The 27,983-nt window shown below is 34.0% G+C and overlaps 4 protein-coding genes and 1 non-coding gene across 8 annotated transcripts; 3 read left to right on the forward strand and 2 right to left on the reverse strand.

Annotated features, from left to right (window-relative positions):
- Positions 1 to 1,329: 1,329 nt before the first annotated feature.
- LOC124922650 lies at positions 1,330 to 7,472 on the forward strand. 3 transcript variants are annotated; one of them, XM_047463370.1, is made up of 9 exons: positions 1,330 to 1,560; positions 1,673 to 3,419; positions 3,511 to 3,637; positions 3,950 to 4,017; positions 4,189 to 4,430; positions 4,512 to 4,598; positions 4,677 to 4,776; positions 4,978 to 5,173; positions 5,263 to 7,472. In XM_047463370.1, the coding sequence occupies exons 2-9, from the start codon at positions 1,767 to 1,769 to the stop codon at positions 7,173 to 7,175; spliced, it is 4,386 nt and encodes a 1,461-aa protein (XP_047319326.1). In that variant the 5' UTR covers positions 1,330 to 1,560; positions 1,673 to 1,766; the 3' UTR covers positions 7,176 to 7,472. The 3 variants fall into 3 exon arrangements, with proteins under 3 accessions (XP_047319326.1, XP_047319324.1, XP_047319325.1); XM_047463368.1 differs by having other exon boundaries at positions 1,331 to 1,560; positions 5,254 to 7,472; XM_047463369.1 differs by lacking the exon at positions 1,330 to 1,560 and having other exon boundaries at positions 1,624 to 3,419; positions 5,254 to 7,472.
- Positions 7,473 to 7,702: 230 nt separating this feature from the next.
- LOC124922651 (protein OBERON 2-like) lies at positions 7,703 to 10,925 on the forward strand. Of its 2 annotated transcripts, none has more exons than XM_047463371.1 (5): positions 7,703 to 7,987; positions 8,402 to 8,810; positions 9,009 to 9,574; positions 9,661 to 9,724; positions 10,214 to 10,925. In XM_047463371.1, exons 1-5 carry the CDS (start codon positions 7,919 to 7,921, stop codon positions 10,660 to 10,662), a joined length of 1,557 nt encoding a protein of 518 aa, XP_047319327.1. In that variant the 5' UTR covers positions 7,703 to 7,918; the 3' UTR covers positions 10,663 to 10,925. The 2 variants fall into 2 exon arrangements, with proteins under 2 accessions (XP_047319327.1, XP_047319328.1); XM_047463372.1 differs by having other exon boundaries at positions 9,012 to 9,574.
- Positions 10,926 to 16,424: 5,499 nt separating this feature from the next.
- Positions 16,425 to 18,941, forward strand: LOC124922652 (pentatricopeptide repeat-containing protein At4g14820). Its single transcript, XM_047463373.1, has 2 exons — positions 16,425 to 17,131; positions 17,223 to 18,941. The coding sequence occupies exons 1-2, from the start codon at positions 16,515 to 16,517 to the stop codon at positions 18,820 to 18,822; spliced, it is 2,217 nt and encodes a 738-aa protein (XP_047319329.1). The 5' UTR covers positions 16,425 to 16,514; the 3' UTR covers positions 18,823 to 18,941.
- A 43-nt stretch (positions 18,942 to 18,984) lies between these two features.
- On the reverse strand, positions 18,985 to 19,661 carry LOC124922653. Its single transcript, XM_047463374.1, has one exon. It carries the CDS (start codon positions 19,497 to 19,499, stop codon positions 19,131 to 19,133), a length of 369 nt encoding a protein of 122 aa, XP_047319330.1. The 5' UTR covers positions 19,500 to 19,661; the 3' UTR covers positions 18,985 to 19,130.
- Positions 19,662 to 22,344: 2,683 nt separating this feature from the next.
- TRNAK-CUU lies at positions 22,345 to 22,417 on the reverse strand. The gene has a single exon. It is a non-coding gene; the product is annotated as a tRNA-Lys (tRNA).
- Between the last annotated feature and the right edge of the window lie 5,566 nt (positions 22,418 to 27,983).

Raw genomic sequence — 27,983 nt, forward strand, 5'->3', positions numbered from 1 at the left:
AATTATACTATTCTACATTATTGTTATATCATAATGTAATAATATTGCTATTTTTTAAATTTAACTATAATCAAATAATATGTTATGAATTTTTTCATAATTATATGAATAAATTCATTTATTAAAATATTTTAAAAAATATATAATTTTTTTCAAATTTTTTATTATTATATATTAATATCTTATAAATATTTTAATTAAAAAAAACATTTCCTAATCATCATCACTACACATTTTTTTAAAATAAATTAATATTTGTTTAAATAATCCAAATCCGGCCTTCTAACAATTTCATTTTAATTTTTTTTATCTATAATTATGTGTCAATTCTTAATATTTTTTACATTTTAAAGCTCCTGAAGCTATTTACGGAAAAAAAATGTAGTTTTATTTTCTAAGCATAAATTTAAAATTGTAAAATTATTTTTATTCGTATCTAATATTTAATGATTTTTTTATGGTAAGTAAACATTAGGTTCCATTTTGAATATCTTGTAAGACTTGAAGTCTCATTTTAATATTTCTTATATATCTATTTGAATGATAAACAATATTTAGATCACATGTTTAAATTATATGAATGTTTCATTTGAGATGAAAATAAACAAAATCCTATTTGATATTTTTTTTTACCTTAAAATATTAATTTTTTTATTAGGCCATCCTTAATTGAAGTAAACATTTTCAAATAAAACTTACTTCAATTGGAATTTTCATTTGTGTGAAGATTTAAACCTAACAGTTTAGAAAATAAAATATTAATTTAACTAACTATATTAAGTTATTTTTTATAATAATAATACAAAATTATCAACAGAACTAAACTATAATATTAAGTTTAGATTTTTTCATTTATGGTGCCCAATTCTTAGGATCAACACTGGACGATGTTAGGATCGAATGTGATCTGATCCTAAATCGACACAACGCATACCGAACGATTTTCCACAAAGTGGCGAGGAAATGAAAATTTAATTGAAAATTCTTATAATAAAACTATTTACTTTTCCTATCAAACATATTTGAGTTACTTAAAAGGAAAAAACCTAAGAACAAGATTGATCAATTAGATTCATAAGTCACCATTGCAGGGTAATTGATCAATTAGATTCATAAGTCACCATTGAACAACAACTACCTTCGGAGTTGCAATTTTAAAAAACAAATATTTATATTTTTTTCAAACCTAAATGCTGTGTTTCCTAATTTTTGTCTGGGTGGTGAATTTTAAGGAGAAACAGAAAAAAAACATAAAAAATCTAAGAAGTGAAAGCCAAATGTTTTTTTTTTTTTAATGAAAACAATCAAATCTAAGAAGCTCTGCTAGGAATTATGCACTAACTCAAAGAGTGATAATGAGAATGGGGATGTGGGTAAATGAATGAATAAACGATTTTCCTTTCAAATCCCCCTTTCTCCTCTCCTACCTACACGACTCTTTCCCCCTCCGGCGATAAACATCTGTAAATGATTTGTATTTGGCTTCTCTTCATCTAGACGGTGACCCAGAGCCCGAACGGCTTTTGTCCTTTCTCCGGTGGATCGCCCTTGTTCTTTGAGGTAGGTGTTTCATTATTTCGTTTCCCCTCTTCATATGTCCTGATAAAGTTTTCATCTTGCCTCGATTTCACCGATTTCACCCCTCCGGTGGTGTCTTATTGTTTTTGTTCAGATCTAATTTGCTGTTTTAATTTCGTCGAATTGGGTGTGGATCTCAAAGTATGGTTGTCTGAGAATTCAAGGGTTAATTAGGGTTTTGTGCATGAATGGATGAAGGGATGAGATCCAGCGGAGGTTCAGTAAAGAAGAAGAAGATGAATTCGAAGAAAGGGGGCAGCTCGAATTTATCAAGGTCAGCGAAGAAATCTTACACTAGAAAGGAGAAGAAGCCTCGTGTTGTCTCAAGTGATTCAGAGTCGAGCCAGGAGGAACTTGCTTCTTCTACTCCTGGTAAGTTTCGTAACAATGTCACGGATGACTCTGATTCTGGACAGAATTGTGAAGCTGTAAGTGATAGGAAGAGAAGGTTGGATGTGTTTGAGTTTGATGAGTACGATGTTAGTGATGTAAAAAAGATGAGAAAGGAGAAGAATTTGCAGAATAGCTTTAAGCTTACAGGAAAGGGTAGAAATTTGACGAAATCTGAATGTGGTTCCAGTAAGCCTGTCATGGCAGTTAAAAGAAAAGATTCTTCTAATGATAGTGCTGCTAGTGATGGATCTTCAGAGGATGATGATGATGACGAAGCTCATTTACCTATTCTTTCACTTAGGCAGAAGTCTCGCATCACCAAGTCTTCTGATGAAGCAATCAGGTTGCCTGGGAAAAATGGTGTTTTGAAGGTAACGGCGAGTAAGAAGAAACTCGATAAGCCACATAAAGGAAAAAGCTCTGAAACAGTTAAAGAATCCAGAAAAGAGAAGAATCATCAGAAACCAAAAGAAGAAAGTCCTCGTGGCCGTGGATCTTCTAGACTCAAAACTTCATCTTCTCAAAAGACTCCACCAATTCTTGCTGGAAAGCAAAAGCGTGGTAGGGCAACAGAGAAACAGTTGCTACGGGAGAAGATAAAACATATGCTTATTGAAGCTGGCTGGACGATTGATTATAGACCCAGAAAAGATAGAGACTATTTAGACTCTGTATATATTAATCCTTCAGGAACAGGTTTTTGGTCAATCACAAAAGCATACGATGCACTTCAAAAGCAGTCAGTGGAGGAAGATGATGTAAAAATAAAACCTGGGGGTAACTCTGATGGATTCACTCCATTGCCAAATGAGTTGATTAATAAATTGACTAGGCAAACCCGTAAAAAGATTGAAAAGAAAATGAAGAATAGCTCAGATGATGACAATGAGGACGGAGATGATGAGAAGAAAGAGATCTCTGATTCAATACAAAGAAGGAAAAACAGAAAAATCGGAAGATGTACTTTGCTGGCTCGTTCTTCTGACGAGCACCGAACCTCAGAAAGCGATAATTACATCCCTTACAGAGGAAAACGCACTGTTTTGCTATGGCTGGTTGATTCGGGAACAGTTAAATTGAGTGAGAAAGTAACATACATGAACCGTAGGCATACAAAAGTGATGTTAGAAGGTTGGATTGCCAAAGATGGTATCCATTGTAGTTGCTGTAGCAAGATTCTTTCTGTTACGAAATTCGAGATTCACGCAGGAAACAAACTGCGACAGCCATTCCAAAACATATTTCTTGAATCGGGTTCTTCACTTCTGCAATGTCAGATCGATGCTTGGAATAGGCAAGATGAGTCTAAACGAAAAGGTTTCCACACTGTCCACACTGATAGCGATGATCCAAACGACGATACTTGTGGTCTTTGTGGCGACGGTGGAGATTTAATTTGTTGCGATGGTTGTCCATCCACATTTCACCAAAATTGCTTAGGGTTGAAGGTATTATTCAAATGATTTAGAAATTTTGCAAACTGTTTATGAATTTGAATTGGAACTGAGCTAATGTTTCTGATTTCTATTACGATTTTAGATGCTTCCGGATGGCGATTGGCATTGTCTGAATTGCACATGTAAGTTTTGTGGTATTCTCAGTGAGAATATCCCTGAAGCCGATTCAACAAGTGCGCTTCTTAGGTGTAATCTGTGTGAGAAAAGATGTAAGTCTCTCTCTCTCTCTTTTGTAATTACTTAGGTCTTGTTTGATCTTGGGTTATTTGATAACTGGTAGTTTATTTTAAAATAACCTTGTTTGGTGTAGGTTATTGAAAGTTGGGTTGTTTGGGCACAGACATTAGGAGTATACACAATTTTTTTTTAACATAGATGATATTTTGGTATTTTGATTGACTGATGGAATAGTGAGTTATTTGAGATTAAATTCAAATAATCCAGATTGAACAAGGCCTTATAGTATTTGATTCTTTTATCTGCAAGAATCTTTCTATTCTAAACTCTGCTGTTGTCATCAGATCATGAATCATGCAGCGAGGGAATTACTGACTCAACCATGTCTTTCTGTGGGAAGGATTGCAAACGGGTAGGTTACTGGCTAGATGAATGATTATTTTGGAAGAAATTATCCCCAGATACAAAAAAATAAAATAATCCGGAGCAGTTTCCAGATACAGTAACAAAAGTTTTTCCAAATGGGGTAGGATTCCAACATGATATGGGATCCTTGTTGATTAGGAAATTTGTGCTTGTGCAGATATTTGACCGTATGGAGAAGCTTCTTGGGGTCAAACATGAACTTGAAGAAAGGTTTTCGTGGTCTTTAATTCGTAGATCCGACTTACTAGACATAGATGAACGAAACTCTGGTTATTCGAACAAGGTGGAAAGCAATTCTAAGCTGGCTGTTGCTCTCTCTGTAATGGATGAGTGTTTTTTGCCAATTGTTGACAGGAGGAGTGGGTTTAATATGATTCACAACGTTCTTTATAATTGTGGGTAGGGCTGCACTGCAACTATTTTCTCTATCTCTCTGTTTCTTTCTTTCTATTGATTGAAGTCTTCTCCCCCCTTGTGCAGATCTAATTTCAGCCGATTGAATTACAGTGGATTCTACACTGTCATTTTGGAGAAGGGTGATGAAATTATTGCTGCTGCATCCATCAGGTATAACAATAATGCTGACAGACTATTGTATTGCGATTTTTTGTATTTTCCGCTACTTATTATTACTTTCTTGTTCAGGATACACGGGACTCAACTAGCTGAGATGCCATTCATAGGGACACGTCATTTATACAGGCGTCAAGGGATGTGTCGTAGGCTCCTTGGTGCCATTGAATCGGTATTTTGGTGATAAAAAATATCACTCTATTAAGAGTTTTCTTTTGTTGAAAAAGATATATTAGCATGAATCAGACAAACAAATTCACACATACAACATTTCAAAATGAAAACGACCTAATTCTGCAAAACCACTCAAAAGACATGTGATTTTTGTTGAGCTACTTTATTGAATGGATTTCCTTCTCCCTGATTATTCCAGGTTCTTCGATCAGTCAAAGTGAATAGATTGGTTATTCCTGCTATATCGGAGCACATGCATACGTGGAAAGTGGCTTTTGGTTTCAGTCGACTCAACAACCCTCAGAAACAGGAGATGAAGTTGCTGAATATGTTGGTCTTTCCTGGTATAGATATGTTACAGAAGCCTCTTCTGGAGAACACGTCGAATATTGAAGGTCCATTTTATAAATTTATTTATTTTAACAAGAAAACAGTTTTAGTATGCCCTTATTTTACTAACAATCAAAATATGTAGATTCATCAGTTGGACAAGAAATTCCCGAATGTGATGATGATGAGATCAACGATAAAGCTTCAACTGAGGATTCCATTATGCAAGATGCAGTTATTCCCTCCAGCGACAATCTTGGATTAAGTGACACTACTGAATCACGAAGCGAAGAAGCTAAAGCTGTTTTGGTTGAGTCCACTTCTTGTCCTTCAGAAGCTCCTGTCCCAATTTCTGACACTGTAGCAACACACACGAAAGAAAATGGTACCGAAAAACTTGAAACAGCTGGTGCCGAGATTTTTGCAACGGAAATTGAAAGCCCTGAGGATTCTATTTTGCAAGAGGCAGTTATTCCCTCCAGCGACAATCTTGGATTAAGTGATACTACTGAATCGCCAAGACAGGTCACTGTTAACGAAGAAGCTAAAGCTGTTTTGGCTGAGTCCATTTCTTGTCCTTCAGAAGCTCCTATCCCAGTTTCTGAAACTGTAGCAACACACACGAAAGAAAATGGCACCAAAAAACTTGAAACAGCTGGTGCCGAGATTTTTGCAACGGAAATTGAAAGCCCTGAGGAATCTATTTTGCAAGAGGCAGTTGTTCCCTCCAGCGACAATCTTGGATTAAGTGATATTACTGAATCACCAAGACAGGTCACTGTTAATGAAGAAGCTAAAGCTGTTTTGGTTGAGGCCATTTCTTGTCCTTCAGAAGCTCCTGTCCCAGTTTCTGAATCCGTAGCAACACACATGAAAGAAAATAGCACCGAAAAACTTGAAACTGCTGGCGACGAGATTTTTGCAACGGTAATTGAAAGCCCTGAGGATTCTATTATGCAAGAAGCAGTTATTCCCTCCAGCGAAAATCTTGGATTAAGTGACGCTACTGAATCGCCCAGCCAGGTCACTGCTAATGAAAAAGCTAAAGCTGTTTTGGTTGAGTCCATTTCTTCTCCTTCAGAAGCTCCTATCCCAGTTTCTGAAACCTTAGCAACACACACGAAGGAAAATGGCACCGAAAAACTTGAAACTGCTGGCGACGAGATTTTTGCACCGGAAATTGAAAGTCCTGAGGATTCCATTATGCAAGAAGCATCCAGCGACAATCTTGGATTAAGTGACACTACTGAATTGCGAAGCCAGGTCACTGTTAATGAAAAAGCTAAAGCTGTTTTGGTCGAGTCCATTTCTTGTCCTTCAGAAGCTCCTGTCCCAGTTTCTGAAACCGGAGCAACACACACGAAAGAAAATGGCACAGAAAAACTTGAAACTGCTGGCGACGAGATTTTTGCAACAGAAATTAGAATCCCTGAGGATTCCATTATGCAAGATGCAGTTATTCCCTCCAGCGACAATCTTGGATTAAGTGACACTACTGAATTGCGAAGCCAGGTCACTGTTAATGAAGAAGAAGTTGTTTTGGTTGAGTCCATTTCTTGTCCTTCAGAAGCTCCTGTTCCAGTTTCTGAAACCGTAGCAGCACACACGAAAGAAAATGGCGCAGAAAAACATGAAACTGGTGGCGACGAGAATTTTGCAACAGAAAATGAAAGCCAAAGAGTTATTGACGTTGCTTCTTCAGATACAAAACTTGTGCCAGTGGATTCCGACGACACACGTGAAAACGTCTTGGTTGAAGATTCTTCCACAAGTGGGAATGGAAATCAAGTGTCAATTCAAGACACAATTGGAGTTTCTGTTTCGCCTCACCATAAAACCGAGGAGAACAGTTCTGACTGTATCTCTGAGTTGAATCAAACTGTAGCTTGCAAACTTCCTTTGATTAATGGTGTTGTTTCCACAGGTGGTGAAATCAAAGATCATGAATTAAGTTCAAAGGAAACAATGGAAAAACTTTCTCTTGATTGCATCAGTAACGAAGTTGATAGTACAATCGAGATGACAAATACATCAAGTGCCCCATCAGGAACCATGTCTTCCAACTAGAATTCAAATTCCTCGACCAGAAAACACAGGAAGACCCTCGCACATCGATTAGCAAATCAAATGGAGGGATAGACCAGAAAACTCAAGGAAGACTCAAAATCAAATGGAGGGTTGAGCATCTAGACAAATATGGTTGCTTTTGATGTGGGTTTTCTTCTGTACATAATTTTTCATCAAAATTTGCAATCTTGTAGTGGACAAAGTGCTTAAAGGTGGTGTTTTGATAGGATTTTCTACCATGTTCAGAACTGTCTTAAATGTTGTTAGTTTCTGGGTTTGAATAGTTTGATGGATTTAGATGGTTAATGGTTTTAAGATTCGATTTTCACTAAAAAACGCAAAGAATTTAATATCGTTTTAAATTAATTATTATTTTTTCTTAAAAATATATTATTTAAAAAGAATATAGTAGACAGAACCCGGTTCAAACCATTAAGGAATTTATTGTACTTGCCATAGATTCCTGGGCTACTTAGCATTAAGGAATATAACCAACCGGATTCATGCATATATATAATAAATAATCTCACATTCGAGTGAAATGAGGGTTTTAAGGAATTGGGTACTGGGCAGCTCTTCTAGGTTATGCGGGGAGGGCGATTTTACAAGCTGATAACAACATAAATGGTAGCTAAACGGAGAAATCTGGACTGAGGAACGCACGCAATCGATTATCTTTCAGCTACCCAGGTGTTCTATCTTCGCGTCTCACCTCTCAGAATGATCTAAAGTTCGATACGGTCATGCATTTACAATCCTTAGACGTTCTTACTGCCATAACTTCTCTCCCGATATCTAGCTCTGAAAATAAGGTATGACGCATGTGGGTTTTCAGGACTTAGTTTCTTCATTCGTGTACGCAGTTGTATTTGTTTCAACTTTAGTATATTCTGTTTTCCTTTTCCTTTTCCTTTAGGCTTTTGTTATTACGTTCTTTATTTAAGACTGATAGGGTATTGATTTTGTATTAGACTGATAGGATCCGTTTGTTGGGGGTTATTTAAGACTGTTAGGACTGATTGTTTCGGTTTGATTTCACTATGTTTATGCTTGTTGTCGCTGTGCTTAATCGACCATTTATCAACAAGTAACCAATCGAATAAAGTTCTTTCTTTTTTGAAAAAATGGTACATTCTGTTTTGTATATGGGTATAATTTCTTGTTTGTGTTCGATTTGATTATTTGTCTTAATCATTTGTTTATTCCATGCCAACCATTCACAATAGGAGTTGTTCACTGACCTCGAGCACTTTAAGGAGGACTCAAAATTTGGGATGGAAATTGATAACCCGAATCATATTGATGAAAACATGGTGAAGAACGAGTTAAATCTATATCCAGTTTCTGCTAATAATTCAGGTCAGGGTCTTCCATATGCTCCTGTAGATTGGCCTGAATCGGGTGATGTGTGGGCTTGGAAGGTTGGAAAAAGAATTTCCGGGTCTGGGTATTTCCTGGATAGGTATCTCTATATTCCTAAACGTCTTAAGTCATCCTCCAGTAAAAAGCGCAGTTTTGCAAGTAAGCTTTCAGTAAAAGAGTTCATCATGGAAAGATTCCCCGATGCAAATGTCGATACATTTTTTTCATCATTTAGTTGGAAGATTCCATCTCACAATTGGTCAGCCACAAAAGGTGAGTTCTAACATTGAACCATCTGTTAATATCTTTCGAGATTGAATTCAGTTTTGGATAGGTATTTGGTTGATGTCGTAAACTCTTTTCAATGTCTTAGGCATATCAGATCGTCTTATGCTTATTAAACCAGCTTTTGTATCATTCTTTGATTTCATTGTGTATGTGTAGTGATAATATATTTTTCTTTGAATACAGAAGATGAAGAGGAGATTTCATTTGTAAGTATTTCATCTGATGAGATGCCAGAACAGTCTGATCCCGATTCCCAATCTGTTATACTCAGATGTAAGGCAGGCAATAAAATGTGCATCAGTCTGGTTGAAAAAACAAGTCCCTCTGCAGAAGTGATGATTTGTCATCTTTGTTGCAGCGAACCAAGTTTTTGCACAGATTGTTGCTGTATACTTTGTTCTAGAACTATTAAAACCATCAATGGAGACTTGAGCTACATTAGATGTGAGGCTGCGGCAAGTGAAAACTATATATGCGGTCATATTGCTCATGTGAATTGTGCTCTCCAATCATTCATGGCTGGTACGGTTGGAGGAATAATTGGTTTGGATGCAGAATATTATTGTCGCCGTTGTGATGCAAGGACCGATCTGGTTCCCCATGTCAGAAAGCTAATTAAGGCCTGCCAGTCTAACTCTTCTAAGGATGATGTTGAGAGGTCGTTAAACATGTGTACAGGAATTTTACGTGGTTCAAAGAGAACAGAAGCTAAGAAGCTGTTGAGTAGTGTTGAAGTTGTCACGAGAAAGGTAATAGATGTAGTATTGAAGTGTAATAGAGTTTTTAAACTTGGCCGTCTGAACCCATCTTATGATTCATGTCATATTTGTGGCAGCTTAAGAATGGAGCGCAACTTGAAGAAGTTTGGAAAGTAGAAGACACCGCAACTTCTGTCGCTGGTAAAATTTTAAGTACACTTGCTTGATATTTCTACACTTCAAGGCATGTTTGATGAGGGTTTTGAGATTATTTTAAAATAATCCCTATTTTTTGTTAATTATAACCCATTATTCAGTCAACAATCTACTCATCAATCACATCATTTAAATCATCAACCAAATACCCCCTCTACATTCATACAAAAAACGTGATTTTCAATAACCTACTTCAAACAAGGCCCAAGTTGCAAAGTCTACATTTTTTTCTTTTCATTTGGATAAAAGTAGTTTTGTCCATTTTAGTTGTTAATTTGGGGCTTGTGTGATGTGTGGGTTATTTGGATTAAATCCAAATAATCTGATGTCTCATCAAATTACTAATTAAAATACAAAACTAGCATTTAAAAAAATAAGAGAAAAAATAAACTTAGGGTATTTTGGTATTTGACTAAAATAATCCACATTTTCATTAAACGAGATTACTCCAACTCCCCATTGGCTTGATGACAGGAGATATTTCTGACAATGGACGTGATACGATGGACATTGCTAATATTGAGGAAATGGAAGATTTCAGTACAGATGTAGATGACAAATTTGTAAGTGGGGAAATTGAGCATCATATTGACAGTGGAAAACTTGAGGAAGAGATTGATCAGGTTCTACAGGAACTGAGAAAATCGCAGGAAAATGAATATAGAATCGCTGAGGAAAGGCTCCATGCCCAAAAGAGCTATCTTCTATATTTGAATGAGCAACTTAGTTTGGAAAAATCTCGACTTCCGACTTGCACTTTATCAACTGAACGGGTTTCTCTGCTTGAAGCTGTGAAGAGCAGGATAGATCAGATAAGGTGGCAAACTATGAAACTTAAAAACATGCAAGGAGTGTCAAAAGGATTTGGAAGAGTCTCTAATGATGTTCTCAATGGTTATTTTGGATTTGAAACGGACAAGTAAACATCAATCAGCCTAAACTACTACTACTACTCAAACTCAGAATTAAGTAAGTCTTCTACTACCTTATTCCTGTTTGTCTGGTCTTGAATATTGCATTAGACAATTTAGAGTTATGGCCAGTTTGGGACCATTTTTTTGTTTGTTTTGCGGATGAGTCATCCTATGCTTACTAGTTAGGAAAATGTTTTCTTGAGCCGTGGATATTGGAAACATTTGTACGAATGATATGTTTGTAAGGCAATGAAAGAATTCTCTTGATCTCATGTTTGTGCGTGAATGTGTTCTTTTTAGACCTTTTTTTTTTTAACTTGGAGGGAGGAGGGTAACACATTATCCAACTGTCTCACCCTCCACTTCAGTTGACGTTCGTTTGAACTTGAGAATTAAACCTCTTAAATTCAAGAATGTAACGAGTGTTAAAGTGTTGTTATGACATCCTCTCATAGATGCATTTTTCCACGGAAATTTTTTCATGCGCTTGGCTTGTCTAGTCCATCATGATGTTATTAATATGGAGTATTTGCTTTCCATTGGACTAGATGATGTATGTTCCTTTAGTCTCAACCATGTGGAATACAAACTTGTATCTTTGTCTTTGGTGTTCATTTGCTATGTCTTTTGTTGGATGGACAAAAGAGTTTCTTGATAGGATATGGTGTAATTGGTCGGAAAGAAATAATAATGCATCTTGGGATCCTTGTATCCATTTTCTTTTCAATGACCCAACAAATCCCAAAAATGGCATAACCAAATAATTTGCGCCACTTTATGAATCAGGTGCCTGTTTAAGACCATAAATCACTTTGAGCAGTTCGATTGGGTTTTGTCGGATTGACAAAACAGGTGGTTGATCCTCTTTTATAAGTTGACATTTTTTCTAATAGGCCATCCACAAGATAGGTGGTGTGGATTGGACATGTCTTCCTTTATTAGGTAGCATCCATTTTGTGCAAAAGTTTCACTGCCAGGATACTAAACACTTTTTGAGCAAAAACTTATTTTTAATAGAATATCCTTCCATTACATGGTGCATAAATGAATAAGTTAATGAGCAATTTAAATAATCTTCTTTAACCTTTTCTTTCAAATTAATTGTAGAGCTTTCAAAATTTTTGGACTTCATACTCTTATCATAAATTTTGGAACCATTGCCACACTTCCTTCTATATTTTGAATTGAGTTAAGCTCATTACAAAAAACACACGTAAAATCACAATAAAAAAATGTTGCAAAAATATTATTTAGATTTAATGATTAATGAAATATATCTTAATTATATATATATATATATTATTTTATTTTTCTATTCAAATTTAAATTCACTCCAACCCTAACTATATGTGTTTTCAAATAAAGACACGTTTTACTCTTTTCTTTATCTACCCCAAATACGTAATAAATTTTAGAACCATTGATAAATGATTCACATTTGGATCAACTTCATTTGAATTGAATTAATCTTGAATTAAGTTCATTGAAAAATTGTTATTTTTAAAGTAAGAAACAATCACAATAAAGAAATGTTTCAAAAATATTATTAGATTTATAGCAATTTCTCAATCATTTCTTTGATAACATTTCTAGCAATTTATGAATCACTTCATAATTATTTTTTCTATTTAATTACCTTGTCATTTTCTTCTTTCCGCACAAGTGGGTAAAATTTAATTGTGTTTTTTTTAGACATATATAATCAACTTTTTAGTTATCATCTTAAAATAAAATAATCTAAATCCTACTCTTCACAATATATATTAAGTTTGTTATTTATATATATATATATATTATAATTTTAAAATAATATATATATTTTTTAAATTGAATATATATATATATATATATATATTTTAAATTGAATATATATATATATAAATAAAGAAAATGAAAAAAAATTATTTTTTTGTTGAGCTCAATAATTTATTCTCTCTTATTTATTAAAAGATAAAAAAATTTGATTCAATAATAAAATGATTCAAACTAAAATAAATAATAATTAATTCTACTATACTTAATTAAAATCATTAGTCCATTCATTAATAGAGTGTCATTCAAACACATATAATAAATAATTTAATTATGAATTGATTTGGCTTAAAAATAGAAGTTATAGTTTCAATGTTTTATAAAGTTATTTTTTTCTCTTCAATATACATTTGAATGTAATTCTCAATTAAACTTGAATTCTAAGTATTGAGAAAATTTTCTAAATCCTTTACTTTCAATGAATCTAAGAATCAATTCATAACAAATAACAATCATTTTAGCCAAAATCTTTTTACAACCATTATACAAATTCTTCGTTATATTAAAATACAAAACTTCTTGTGTTGTCAATAAGTTTTAATGAACAAATTTTTACATTACTTTGTAAAATAATTTCACTTGTTATTTGTCATGTTCATTTTTTTTTCATAATAATTGCAAATCCACTATATAGTGAATTTTAATCTACTTGCTTGCTAAAATGAAGTCATTGATAGTATCTGTTAAAGGTTATCATAATCAAGAAATGAGTATCAAAGTAATAAGAGAAAATATAATAGTCATTGATACCAAAATTCTCACAAGTATAGTTATCAAGTTGAAGGTTACCATTATCACTAAGATCAACCTCAAGTTAGTTGCATAATCATTATATTATGAAGGAATGCTTTATTTTCTTTATTTGATCATTTTTACACTTTGCTATTAAGAGTTATCTTTGCTTATACAGTTACACTGATGAACGTAATCATTATATGAAGTTAAAACCTTTGCTATTAAGAGATTTACTCAATGGAGCATGATGATGTTGAACAGGTTTTTCTTCTTGTTTGTTTGTTTGTTTTCAGTGGTCTAAGGTCATGATTCTCATGAAACTGGTAAAAGGATATCCATTGACTGTTGAAATATGAATCAGGAGGAGAATGTGCCAGAGATCGAAAAAGAAACACACAGACTTGCTGTTGTCGATTTGGATTGGAGTCATGTTAGGGTGAGTTGAAGAATTGTTGTAATGCTTTAAAGTTTTTTTTCTTTGGATTTAGTTATTTTACCATTTCAGCAACTTTTTTCTTTCACTGCAGGCAGTTGATATATTTATGTTATTCACCTCCTTTCTTCCTACCTAAAGGAGGCAAGATGTTATCTGTGTCTATATATCCTTCTGAATTTGGGCTTAAGCGTATGGAGGAGGAAGCAATGCGTGGTCCAGTTGGTCTATTCGATGATGATGATGATGCAAAGAAAGGTGATAGTGACGACGACGACAAAGATGATGTCGTGGAACATAAACCTGAAAAGAAACGAAAGAATACCAAATGTTGACTACGAGGATCCTCGGTTTTCCTCACTATTCACTTCGCCTCTGTTTGCATTGGATCCTACTGATCCTCAGTTTAAGAGGTATGCTAACTGTTATTCAAAATAATGTTTTTTTAAAAGAAATTCTTGAATGATGATTGGTCCAACCAAATAAAACCAAGCTTCATCAAACAATGCCTAGGATGATTTTCTCAAGTAAATATGAATTAGCACAAAATCAAGGAAGATCTGGTAGGGAAGAAAAAGGAGCTAAACAAAAACAGAACAAAGAAGAAGTGCCTGAACCGATATCAATGCCAATTCCAATGCCAATGCCAATGCTAGCGGTTGAAAAAGATAATTTGAAATCGGAAGAGTCATCTAAGAAGAAAGACAAACTTGAACTATCTTCCTTGGTGAAGTCACTGAAGATGAAGTCTCAGCAATTTCAGCTGCCCTCAAAAATCAAGTTGCCTAGCAATGCTGCTAAAGCAAGAAATAAAGGCTTCTGAAAAGTAAGATTTCATTCAACAGCATTTATAATGATAAGAGTCAAGAATATTTAAGGTTTTGTTAGACAGGTTCATATTGTTATACAAAATTATTGAAGATTGTGAACTAGATATACTGGATTTGGTTAAATTGTTCTTTTTCATCTTGAATTAGGAATCGAAGTTATTTAGTTGACAGAAATTTAGTATTTCCATGAATTCTAAGCTGATCTGGTTATGATTAAATATATTCTTTATTGAGACATGGTTTATAATTGGAAATAAATGTGAATTAGTCGTGGTTATAGTTAGAGTGTGGGCTCATTAGAAACAATTAAGTGCATATTATTAGGGGAAATTTGACATAATGATCCTAAAGATGTCCTTATTTAATTTTCTTGACCTTAAATGTATTGGTGACATCTTTTTTTGAACGAAAATGCCCTCATTGTGAAAAATCTATAATCGTGAGATGCAACTCTGGTTGCGTCTCGCGAATGCCGGTTGCGAGACTCGCGATTATAGACTTTTCACAAGGCATTGTCGACTTTTCACATGGTATCCGGCTGCGTTTCGCGACAGGGACAATTTTGTCAAAAAAATTATAAAATGTCACCGGCGCATTTAATTTTATGTGCTGGTAAAAAAAATCAAATAAGACCATCTTAAAGGTCATTTCGTAAAATTACCTATTATTAGAGGTGTATATTTATATTTTGATAAAAATACTTAAAAATAATTGTATTGTTTATATTATAATATCAACATGTGTTATTATAATATATTTGTATTTTTTAATTTATTAAAATGGTTAGATATTATAGTTGAGAACATATTTAATTATCGGTCTTGGATTTTGTCTTGGATTTTATTAGTCGAATTAGAGATAAAAGAATATTAAATATTAGGGATAATTTTTTCATACCCAAATTTTGTTTTTTTGGTAAGACTCAAGTAAGTTCGTTTAAACAACAAGAGGACAAATGAACTGATCGGATCAGATTTTCTCAAATAAAAATTACAATAGTATCATTCTCTATATTTAATAATTTTATTTAATTATAACATTAATCTTATTTTTTAAAAAGAAAAACTAACGTATAAAATAAGTTAAAATTATATATTTGGAATAGTATAAAAGAATGATAAAAATGTTAAAGCATACACTTATAACTATTAATTATATTATGTATTTATGTTCTAATAATTACTTTTTTAATTAAAAAATTATCATTTTACAAATCATTTCATCTACAGTAGGTCTTTACATAACCTTATTTCCTTTTTCTTCTTCTTTTCATATTTTATCCGTTAACCTTGGTAATAAGTTACTCTAATCCCTCTATAGTTTTAAAAACATAATATATTTTTAGTGTCTCGCGAGAAATCCCTATCTCGATTGGGACAAGATAGTATATAATAAAAATTCTCGTTCAGGAATCAGGGTGAGGATGGTAGGTGTTCGGAGGAATCGGGACGGGGACAAGGTTTCTACTCCCAACCCCGAACCGCTTCATTGTCATCCCAGTTATGCGTTGACAATATATTGATAGTTTTTATGTGTGAACATTGTTACAATTTGTTTGCTGAGATAATTTTATATTATTTTTATTATGAGAAGTTTCGGAAAAAAATATTTCATCTAAAATTTTGTGTTTTAAATATAGCGTTATTCATAATGGATTTTACGGATGATATATGCATAAAAAAGAATATTGTGGGAAAAAAAGTGGAATATGAATAAGATTCACTTAATGATCGAGTTATCGGTTAGATATTAAGAAATTTGTACTGAGACAATTAATATGTCAAAAATTTACATATTTAAATTATCAAGCCGATTATTTTCTAGTTGAAGAAAAATCACGGATTTATCGTAGTAATATGTATAATATTATTATTACAGGTTTATTAAGAGTTAGATCATTATTTTTTTTTGTTAAGAATCTTGATAACAATGAATCTAATATACAGAGAAGAGCTGACACTCTCCATGGGGAAGAGCCTGGATTCTTACTTCATTGCTGGACTTCAAATATAACCACTCTGTAACTCTCCGCGAGGTTTTCAGACTCTTCAATGGCTTTTCCCACTACACAACCGCTCGTCACCTCTCCATTTCCTCCCCATCCTGACCCCGCCGCAGCAGCGTCCACTGGCCTCCGCAATCGTCAACTCCTCTCGACTATCTCCTCCGCCTCCTCTGTCGATCAACTCAAACAAATCCACGCCCATATCCTCCGCTTAGGTGTCGACCATTCCAATTCCCTTCTTTCCAAGCTCGCCCTTTCCTCTCTCGATTACGCTATCTCTCCCTCCCTTCACTACGCTATCTCTGTGTTTGGACAAATACCCAATCCGAATCCTCGCATCACCAACAGGTTCCTGCGGGATTTGTCACGGAGCAATCAGCCGCTGAAGACACTCTCGGTGTATGGTATATTGAGGAGAAAAGGATTAACTTTGGACAGGTTTAGCTTCCCTCCATTGTTGAAAGCCTCTTCCAAATCTTTGACCTTTAAAATTGGAATTGAGATTCATGGTTTATCCGTCAAACTGGGTTTTGATGGGGATCCCTTTGTGCAGACTGCTTTGGTTGCGATGTATGCTGCTTGTGGCAGGATTTTGGTTGCCCGGAGTGTGTTCGACAGAATGTCTCATAGAGATGTTGTTACGTGGAGTACTATGATTGATGGGTAGGGCAGCCAATCTTTTCTTTTGTTCTCAATTTAAGAAAAAAAATGGGTCTTTTTACGACTCAAATTTACTTGTGATTTCTTAAAACAGATATTGTCAGAGTGCGCTTTTTGGTGATGCATTGGCGCTATATGAAGATATAAAGTGCTCCAACATAGAACCAGATGGTATGATTCTTTCCAGCATTCTTTCAGCTTGTGGTCGATCTGGGAACTTAACTTGTGGAAAGGAAATCCATGAGTTCATAACCATGAACAATATGATTGATGATCATCACTTGCAGAGTGCTTTGATCACCATGTATTCAAACTGTGGATCCATGGAAGATGCACAAAATGTGTATCAACAGTTAAAAAAGAAAAACATTGTAGTTTCAACCGCCATGATATCCGGTTACTCAAAACTAGGAAAAGTCGAAGCTGCTCGTTCAATTTTTAATCAAATCGAAGTAAAAGACTTAGTCTGTTGGAGTGCAATGATCTCTGGCTACGCAGAGAGCAATCAGCCTCAAGAAGCTCTAGGTTTGTTCAAAGAGATGCAGAAATCGGGCACAGTACCCGATCAAGTGACGATGTTGAGTGTTATATCGGCCTGTGCAAATCTCGGTGCTCTAGATGTAGCCAAATCGATCCATATCCATGTTGATAGAAGTGGATTTGGTGCAGCCTTGCCTATTAACAATGCTCTTATCGATATGTACGCCAAATGTGGGGATTTGGAAAGAGCTATAACGGTTTTCAACAGGATGGGGAGGAAAAATGTAATATCTTGGACCACAACGATAAATTCCTTTGCCATTCATGGCGATGCCAGTAATGCATTGAATCTCTTCCACCAGATGAAGGCAGAAGGTTATATACAGCCAAACGGGGCTACATTCGTCAGTGTCCTTTATGCTTGTAGCCATGCAGGATTAGTCGAGGAAGGAAGGAGAATATTTGCTCTAATGAAAGATGAACATAAAATCATTCCCAAACATGAGCATTATGGATGTATGGTAGATCTCTTTGGCCGTTCTAAACTAATTAGAGAAGCTCTAGAGGTTGTGGAGATGATGCCTCTACCACCTAATGTCGTCATTTGGGGGTCGCTTATGGCGGCTTGTCGGGTTCATGGCGAGCTTGAACTAGGAGAATTTGCAGCCAAACGGGTCCTTGAGCTGGAACCTAATCACGACGGTGCTCATGTCTTCCTATCGAACGTATACGCTAAAGAGAAGAGATGGGAAGACGTTGGGCAGCTGAGGATGTTGATGAAGAATAAAGGCATCTTAAAGGACCGGGCAGTTAGTAGGATTGAATTGAGAAACGAGATACACGAATTTCTGATGGCGGATAGGAATCACAAACAGGCGAAAGAGATCTATGCGAAACTAGATGAGGTGGTTGCTGAGTTGAAGCTCGTCGGCTATACGCCCAATGCGTGTGATGTTTTGGTTGATGTTGATGAAGAAGAGAAGGTGGAAATGGTTTTACGGCACAGTGAAAAACTAGCGCTTTGTTACGGACTGATTGGTGGGACTAAAGGCGGCTCTTGCATTCGCATAGTCAAGAATCTCAGAATCTGCGAGGATTGCCACACTTTTATGAAGTATGTTTCGAATGTGTATAGGATGAACATCATTGTTAGAGACAGGACTAGGTTTCATCACTATAAAAATGGCTCATGCTCCTGTAAAGATCATTGGTAGCCTCCTCCAGAGAATACGATTGAATGGTTACTGACTATTATAAAATACATCTACTGTAGAATTACATCAAGAACAACATTCTCTTCTGTTATGAATATCAATGTGTTTCTTTCTATTGATTTTGATAGAGATTACAAACAAAGATGTGACATCAAAGAAAGGTGAACAGGAATGGAATTAGCCTCCACTGAGTCTGAAATGTTAACCCATATTTTTACAAAGGAAGAGAACATAGGTTATTAGAAAGGGTGGTGGGGACTAGGGAGGAGTGTTTTATGTTTTCGCCGAAGGTGAGGATTTGTTTGGATCTAGTAATATGAAAAAGAAGAGTCATCACCAACTTGGGAAGAGCTGGATGATCTTGTGTACTTCTTGGAAGAAGAAGAAGAAGAGGATGAAGATGTTTCTCCTGATCTTCTCCTGAGCATCTGCCTCATCCCATCGGCTACTCGAATGGCGGGGTTAGATTTGTACTTTCGACAAAACGACATGTGAGCCTTGAGGGCATCGTCCATCTCAAATGGCTTATTCCCTCTGCCAACTTCATCTCTAACTGCTTCAGAACACAACCCGCATAGCCATTTGCCTCCAAAATTGTCCTTCACCTGGTTAATATAATCCTCAGTGCAGTCTTCTTTCAACCCGCAGCATGCACACTTGATTGATTCAATTTCCATCGATTGTAGCTTTCGATTGCTGCTTTTTGATTGCTTTCCTAGATGGGTATATATGTTTCAGTCATAGTCTTTGAGGAAAGTGAACACCTTTGATTATACTTTTTCCTATACAGACCAAGAAGTGCTGACTGTTGTGTGTGAGCTTTAGGGGTGCCGAGAGAGATAGAGAGGGAGTGGGAGAGAAGAAAGAGAGAGGAGATGGGATTTATAGTTGGGAAAACTGCCATAATTTGCTCCATGTTCTAATAGACAGTGGAAATGGGACAAATTGGTCATGAGGGGGCCCCAATTTGCTTGATTCTCCACCCTCTCTTTCTTCTTTTCTTTATTTCTTTATTTCTTAGTTTAGTTACAATTTTATTTGATTGACAGTTATTTGCAGTTGTCATGGGTATGATAGCTCAATTTGGTTCTCAAATTGCTTTATCTCTATATCTGATTCAGTTTGACCCATAGAACTCAAGGCTTAATATTTTTTTAATCGTCTCTCCATTATGTTTTGGCAATATGCTTGACTTCTGTCTCTTATTGTTGTTCTAAGACTAAAAAGCATTAGGACATTCCATGAGTATTTCTTGTTTATTTATTCTGATTTTGAGTAAAACAAGTTACTAAATCACTTTAACTTCCATGAACAGCTATGGTTAGTATCTGTTATCTTCTAATTCAAGTACTTGATAGTTTCCAGTTGAGTGTGACGAATGGAGATTTTTGGACTCGGGTGCTAAAATCTCGCATCATGTCTAGCAATTATGTGGACAACTTCCTGTCATTGACTGCAATGCGTACAAGATTGTTTTAACAATAGATAAGGTTTACACATGTGACTTTCTTTTATATTGTATTTTACCTTAAGTCTCTGGTCTTTGTTCTTCAATGCATGTGCTTGGAGGTAGGTTATGCTGTGAATACATCACATTGAGTATTCAAGAATGATTGATGTAGAACACTAACATGACTGTTGTAGAAACCAAATAAAGGAGTTTGAAGATGTGTAACTTAAAGCATGATATTAGGTGCAGACATGTTTCTTTCTATTAATAATTCCCAAATAGTAAAAACCCATGGTTGGTAATTCCAAATTTGGATAATACGAGTCAAATCTCTATCAAATTTGGTTTCTACCTAACTAGTGACATTTTTTTCTGTGTTCTCCTCCATGTGAGCACTAAATGAAGAACATGTATCCAAACTTGAGGTCCAGAGACAATGATTGAACAAGTGTGTATGGTTGGTTTGGTCGAACATAGATTTTTCGGATATCTGAAATGTAGTAATCATGTATTATGGCTGGCCACGGCATGTGAGTTCATGTCCAGTTGGTAAGATGCAGGTTTAGTGGCATAAACAGAGGTGAGGCCCTCCTCCCCCCACCTAATGTTTGGAAGGATCATCACCTGGTCCACATATTGATATATCCTGTCTTGATTATACAGTTGAGATTTAAGAGCTTCTATCAACTACTTGTATGGTTATGTTGCCTAATGGAAAATTAGGTTTGTGTTTTTTTCATCTTAGAAGAAAGAAGTTGGTTGAAGTTATCAATTTTTTTTTAAAGTGGTCACAAAATTAATATAAACGTGTAGTTTAAGCAACTACATAGTCAAAAGTATTACAACTCTACAAATGATTAGACACTTGTTAGCGTACAAATATTATTTTGTTCCACTTTATCTTGATGATCCACCAAAAAATTATCAAAATAGACTGTAAATAAGTCATGATTAAGTGTAGGCGTTCAATTTTTATCTTATTGAAAACACCTTTAATGTATTATTAGACTACGAGAAAACATGGTCTCTTTTTTTTTTAAAGTGTTGGGTGTTAAGCAAATTGTCCCATTATTAGTATATTGATTCTTTTGGGCACTCAATTGTTTTTTTGCTAGGGTGGTTAGCTAATCAAATCTTGTTTTCTCATTATTATGTTATTTTATATGATGAACTTCTTCTTCTACACAATCATTCTCTTGCATGGTTATATTATAATAAATAATGGGTCTATCTATATACATATTTCTAATGATTTCTCACATGGGTAACCAATATTTTAATGTCCTTAGTTCACATGGCATCATCTTCTTCTTCACCAATCATTTTTTTTTTAACCTCAGACTGCTTTTGCACACCTCGATTAATATCTGAAACATGCTAGCACAATAATATGGTACTTTTCCAAAAAATCACACGAACTTTTTTTTAGAGTAAGTGAGTTTATTGTTAGGTCTGAATGATAAAAAGAAATGAATGGTTGCTGTCATGATAAAGAAAGTAAAAGAAAGCGGCCCCAACCAGAAGAAGAAGCTCAATCATTTGAGAGGTGGGTATCTTCACAACTATTGTAATCTTCCAACTACCTCTTCACATGGCAGCTTTTTTGGCTTAGTTGTCTAGAAATGAATGGTTTAGACCAAGTCTGAACTGGCAATGATCAATTCTTAAAGGTGATGGATGTCGGAAGGTAATTAAGTTTATGGTAATATGTATTTTGAACCATCCCTTTCCAATCCTCCTCTTATGGGTAGAGCTTCATTTGAACTAAATTCAGTTTGGTTGGAATCATGTAATGTATTGTTGAAAATTAAGGTAAGACAGGGTGGAGACAAACATGAGTTATGATTTATGAAAATGCCTAGATAGGTGTTTGTGTGTGTGGTCGGTCTTGTTTGATTTGCAATTAATAGCAGGCGGAATTGAAGTAGTTGGACCCCACTCCCATGTGTAATAAATAAATAATGGCATTCAAAATGGCACATGATCGGTCTTTGACCCCCACCCAACTCATATGGGAACTTTGTTTGGATTTTAATTTAAAAAAAAATTTGAATGAAAAACAAAAACCAAAACGCCCACCGAGGGGCTCGAACCCTCGACCACAAGGTTAAGAGCCTTGCGCTCTACCAACTGAGCTAGACGGGCTTAGTGATGTTTTAATTTTATTTTATTATAAGAAGATCAAACTTTATATATAATCATTTTAAGTTCATACGAAATCATAAAATTACTTTTATGTTCTTAAAATATAATAAGTGTGAACAATTTTGTGTTTTAGATTATTAAATTTGGCCTAATATCTAGAAAAATATTTTTTCACTTGTTTTTGTTTAACATACACTTTTATTTAGATCATATTGATATAAAATTATTCCTAAAAAATAATGTTTTGCTTAATATTTGATAATTTAACTTAAAAAATTGATTAAATCGACGTAATTGAATTAATTTAATTAGTTAAAAGTTGATATCTACTAAGATATTAGTTATTGGGCGATCATCGAGTCGAGACGACGCAATCCTTCGTAGGAACTAGATTGGAGCGTTACACCTATATCAATTATGACGAATACAATATTTCTAAGTATTTAAATTGTTTTAAAAATAATATATGATTCCAAATATATATATTTTGATTTTATTAAGGATTTCACTTAATAAATGAATCTTAACAATCCTAAACACAACAGAACATCATATCTTGCATAATCCAGTAAAAATATTCATTTACTTTAATTTAAATTATAAAAAAACTTAGATTATGTGAATAATATATATATATTCTATAGGTATTGCGAAAATATTAGAGACATCTGAAGGACCGATAAGAGAGGCATTCCAATGATCGATAAGAAGAATAAAAAAAATGTTATTTTTTCTTTGCAATGTTTTATTTACTGCCATAAACTCATTTTTTTTAATACCTGATCTCTATAAGGATCATGAGATTAATCCAGAACATATGCCTTACAAATAAATTGCAAATTCTAGGTACATAGGTAGAGATGATGCATGTGTGGGCTTAAGCCCACTCATCACTGCCAATTTTTTGTTTTTGTTTTATATATATATAATTACAATTTATTTATTAATTTATAACTATTTGGATGAGACTAAGGTTATGAAGTGGGTTAAATAAGTTAGATAATAATTATTTTTTAATACTCGTTATTTGTTTATAAATTTATAACTATTTGGATGAGACTACATGAATATTAGTGCATTGACATATGCAAGTACATCTTTCTAGATTTTTTGTATTAATTTACGCATTGTACTATAAATTCTTGTATTTCTTTGCCTTCATACTAGATTAGTGCTTTATGGAAATATTTCAACAAATTTGCATAAAAGTTGTCTCTCTTCCCTCTCATCATTATTATTTATTTGATTTCATTCCATGTTCTTGAGAAGTTAGAGATGTTCATATTCTTTGCAAAATTAGACCAACGTATATAAACGAATGAGCATTCCCCAAATAAATGGTTTATGCTTTCCTCGTTCCCTTTACAGACTAGATAATTAACATCAGGTATATTCATGTATTTTCCAAATTCTATCTCGCGTCATCAGTTTCTTCCTATAAATCAGCCAAATGATGAATTGGTGTCGATGAATTATCTTTGTAGACCAGATCACTTTATGCTAGTCGACCACCTTTTTCTTTGTTCTAATGCTTTTCCATGCCAAATCAGGAACAAACTTTCCATTTTTTTCGATTTTCCAGGATAGATTGTCACTTCTTTCATTGAACTGCAAATTACTAATCAAATTCAGAATTATGTCTCCTTCTGAAATTCGCCTCAGAATTGATTCACATTTTTCTTCATAAACTTCTCTAACCCGATAATCTTAGACATCTTCTTCTGATTTTGCATCTTTGAAATTCATCTTTGAGTATTATGGGATTACTTTCTAGCCAATGATCATGCCAGAATAGTAATCCCCTTCCATTTCCTATGGTACACTACATCATTTTGTAAGCATCCTTACTTGATCTTATGATTATCTTCAGTGACCATTCCATTTGATCCTTGATTGCACATGTCTAGATGCTTGATTCTCCTTTCATAAATGTTGTATGAACTCATTTTACCCATAAAGAATCAGTTTTCTCCTCCAATGCCCATAGATGACGTATAGTGAGTGCTCTGTTTCCTTCAACACAGTTCTTTATTCCCAGACCTCCTTCTTCTTTTGGAGTGCAAACATCCATTTGACTTTATTTGTTTGATAGTATTAATTGAGTGTTTTTTATAATTTATGTTTACTTTTTATTTCCAAATAATATTTTACAATTAAATCAATGTCTAGATATCTAGAAATACAAACAAAAAAATGAAAAACATTAATATTTACATATTTCAAGAAGATAGATCGTGAAACTAGAGAAAACTACTACTGAACGAACATTTTTAAAAATGAAACATGTGACGATTTCACTTCGCAATAAAATGAAGGATAATTTTCTGGCTAATTGTTTGACACTCTATATTGAACGTGATTTAGCTAAGGATATAACTAGATATAAATTCTATTATAGATGAGTTTATATTTCAAAATCTCGTAGAGTTTAACTTATTTGAAATTATAATATAATGTCTTGTTTTAGTATATATAAAAATAATTTATTATTTAAGTCCAGCCTTCTTAACTCTAATTCATATATCCTTCCCGGTATAAAGATAACTATGTTCTGATCGTGATAATAAAGTGAATTAAGTGCAAATTTTTGTACTTTGCTAAAAAAAAAAAATTATTATGATATTTGTCTTCAATTGAATTTATGTTTTCAACTTATAGTAGGTATATTTTATCTAAAGTCTATTTTATCTTCATAAAAAAGTAATATCATAAAGGTAGTTCAGTGATGAGAGTCAGTTTAAGAAATCAAAATATCATTAGTTTGATTTCATCGGAAAACACTTTAAATGGAAACAGGTAAATTGTCATGACTATGACTCGTAACGATACAAATGTTCTATTTTATAATAATTACTATTATAAATCAATAAATATATATTTTATAATAATTACTATTACAAGTGTTTAGGATCATTACTTATTTTTTAAAATAATATAAACACTCGTTTATATTTATAGTAGTACTGGGTATTCTGAGCGAATTTATTTATTTTTTAATTAATATATTTTTGTGTTTTTCTACATTTGAAATATATAATATTATAGTGTTAATAGTAACAAAATATTAGTACAGTGGAGTTTTGTTTTAATCTTGTAATTTGTTTTTAAATCTTATAGAAAATCATAAAATGCTCCATTACTTGTGTTTGTGTTCTATTTGTCAAATATGTTAAGAGATTTTGGGCATATATATATACTTACAATTTCTCTCTTTATACTTGCAACAATATCTCTCGAATTCAAGTTGAATGTTTATGAATATGGTTTTGAAAGGCAACTTGAGATTGATCAACCTTTGAGTCTAACTATATAAATTAACATTTCATAATTTATTTATTTATATTCTAATTTACTGATTAACAACTTTTAAGTTTAATTGATTAATCTTTTCCCGAATTTGATAAGCATGTTACAACAATGTGATTTAACCAGCAAAAAACAAATAATTGTATTAAAATTTTAATTTGGGCATAATTACAACTTCTTTCTTCTCAACATTTTAAAAGATTAAAGAAATGTTTAAACCCTAATAACAATCAACTATAAATGCAACTATCCATATTATTTTCAATTGTATTCATTGTTTGCTTCTAACTCGTTCAACTCTCTAATGAAGAATTCATGAATTATAGTTAAAGTTAATTTAAAAAAATAAAGAAAAAATTATAGATAAAATAAATTGATAAATATAGGTTTTTTTAATTCTTTTAGAATTAAAAAAAAATTAATGGGTTATGTCATATTTTTACCGTAAAAAAAATAACATAGATCCGCCCTTGTACAAGTACTCTCAATCTTTCTGCAAATCTCGTCTTCTAGCCTAGCAGCAACAAAAGCTAGATATCTCCAACCTCTTCGAAGATTTTAGGTTCGAGCCCGTCAGATGACGAGTTCTACGTCTGGTTAAGTGTGTTTGCGGGCTATATACTTAACATGTGGGATTAATCGCACTCCAAAAGAGAAGTGAAATCCATCGTTAAAAAAAAAAAAAGTCCTGCAAAAAAAATAACGAAAACTATCATAAATCTGAGTTTAGGCAAAAACAAATCAATTAAAACTACAAAGCATGTGGGTATCAATCAACCTACAACTCTTCAATTCTTGGATGCAGAGTAAAAAAAATTTAATCTTTTGTAAGAATTTGGTTAAGATCAAGAAATAACAAAATGTGTATTTTAACAGCCAAAAACAATATATTTAGTTTAAATTATATTATATATTATAAATGGAGTAACTGCCTGCCCCGTTCAGTTGAATTAAAATGACGGTTTCCCGCCATTTCCCATTTTAAAGGTGTACCTACCTAACCTTGCTGATGATGAATCAAGAAATAGAAACCAACTCTCGAATCTCATCGAATCGCCATTTAGCTAGCTAGGTAGATCACGCAAGATGTGGATCAGTGGCCAGTTTCTGATCGTTAAGGGAATAGTGATTGTACTTGTTCTGATCATCCTCCTGCCGGTGTTGTTGGCCTCTCCGCCACTTGCTCAGCCAACGCCGGAATCACTGGCCGGACTCGGCTGTTCTAATGAGGTAGTGTCCTTCTCTCCTTGCCTCAATTACGTTTCCACCTCTCCGAACAATAGCTCTTCCCAGCCTTCCACGCAGTGCTGCCGCATTTTCTCCTCCGTTTTCCAGAAACACGAGGCCGCATGTCTTTGCTATCTCGTCCGCCGACCTTTCCTCTACAGTTTCCGCATCAACACTACACGCCTTTACTCTCTCTCTTCTCTCTGCCAACCCAAGAACAAACTCGGATCTCATGATGATGATGTCAAAACTCTCGAATCGCTATGCTTAGGTTCGAATTCCAATTCCATCATCTTATTCAGTTTTAGTTTTAGTTTTATTTATTTATCATCTCAGTACATCGGATCTCGAATCGCTATGCTTAGGTTCGAATTCGATCATCTTAAGTCTGAATCGATTCTCCGATAGAATATATATATTTTCTCTGATCTTAATCGGAGCATGTATTTTGTTCTTCAAATATGCACCAAATGGCTGAGAAAGTATTACATTGAATAACTAGCGTATATATTCCAGTAGGCGAGGTTTCTTCATTCATCAATTTAATGATTCGCTTAAATCGACATTTCTGCATAACTTCAATTTGTAAGGAGTGAGTCAGATGATGATCATGATTATACACAATTTTTGTTTCTCCTGCTGTGCTGATCTCTTCTACTCCTTAATTATTTGAGCAGGTACAAGTACACGCCTTCATCATCGTCGTCCTTCTAATCTCTCGTCGATATTAAATTCTTCACAAGTCACATCATCAGATGCTCCATCTTCAAGTTCCGCAGGCTCAATAACTGAGTCTCTCAAGTCCTCTGTCATGAAAAAACTTATCATCATCCTTATAAGCTTGCCTGCCACATTGATCATGAATCAATGAAGCAAAGTTGATCGTCAACAATGCAATCGAAAATATCAATTCATTTCAGAGGTTAGTCCTTTTAAGTAATCTATCTATCTACTAGCTAGATGGTGTGATTCTGAATTAGGAAAGTGCCTTACATATTTCCCCTCCAATTGTCTGATATGATATGATTGATAT

This window comes from Impatiens glandulifera, chromosome 1, assembly GCF_907164915.1.
Source record: "Impatiens glandulifera chromosome 1, dImpGla2.1, whole genome shotgun sequence".
Lineage (NCBI taxonomy): Eukaryota > Viridiplantae > Streptophyta > Magnoliopsida > Ericales > Balsaminaceae > Impatiens > Impatiens glandulifera.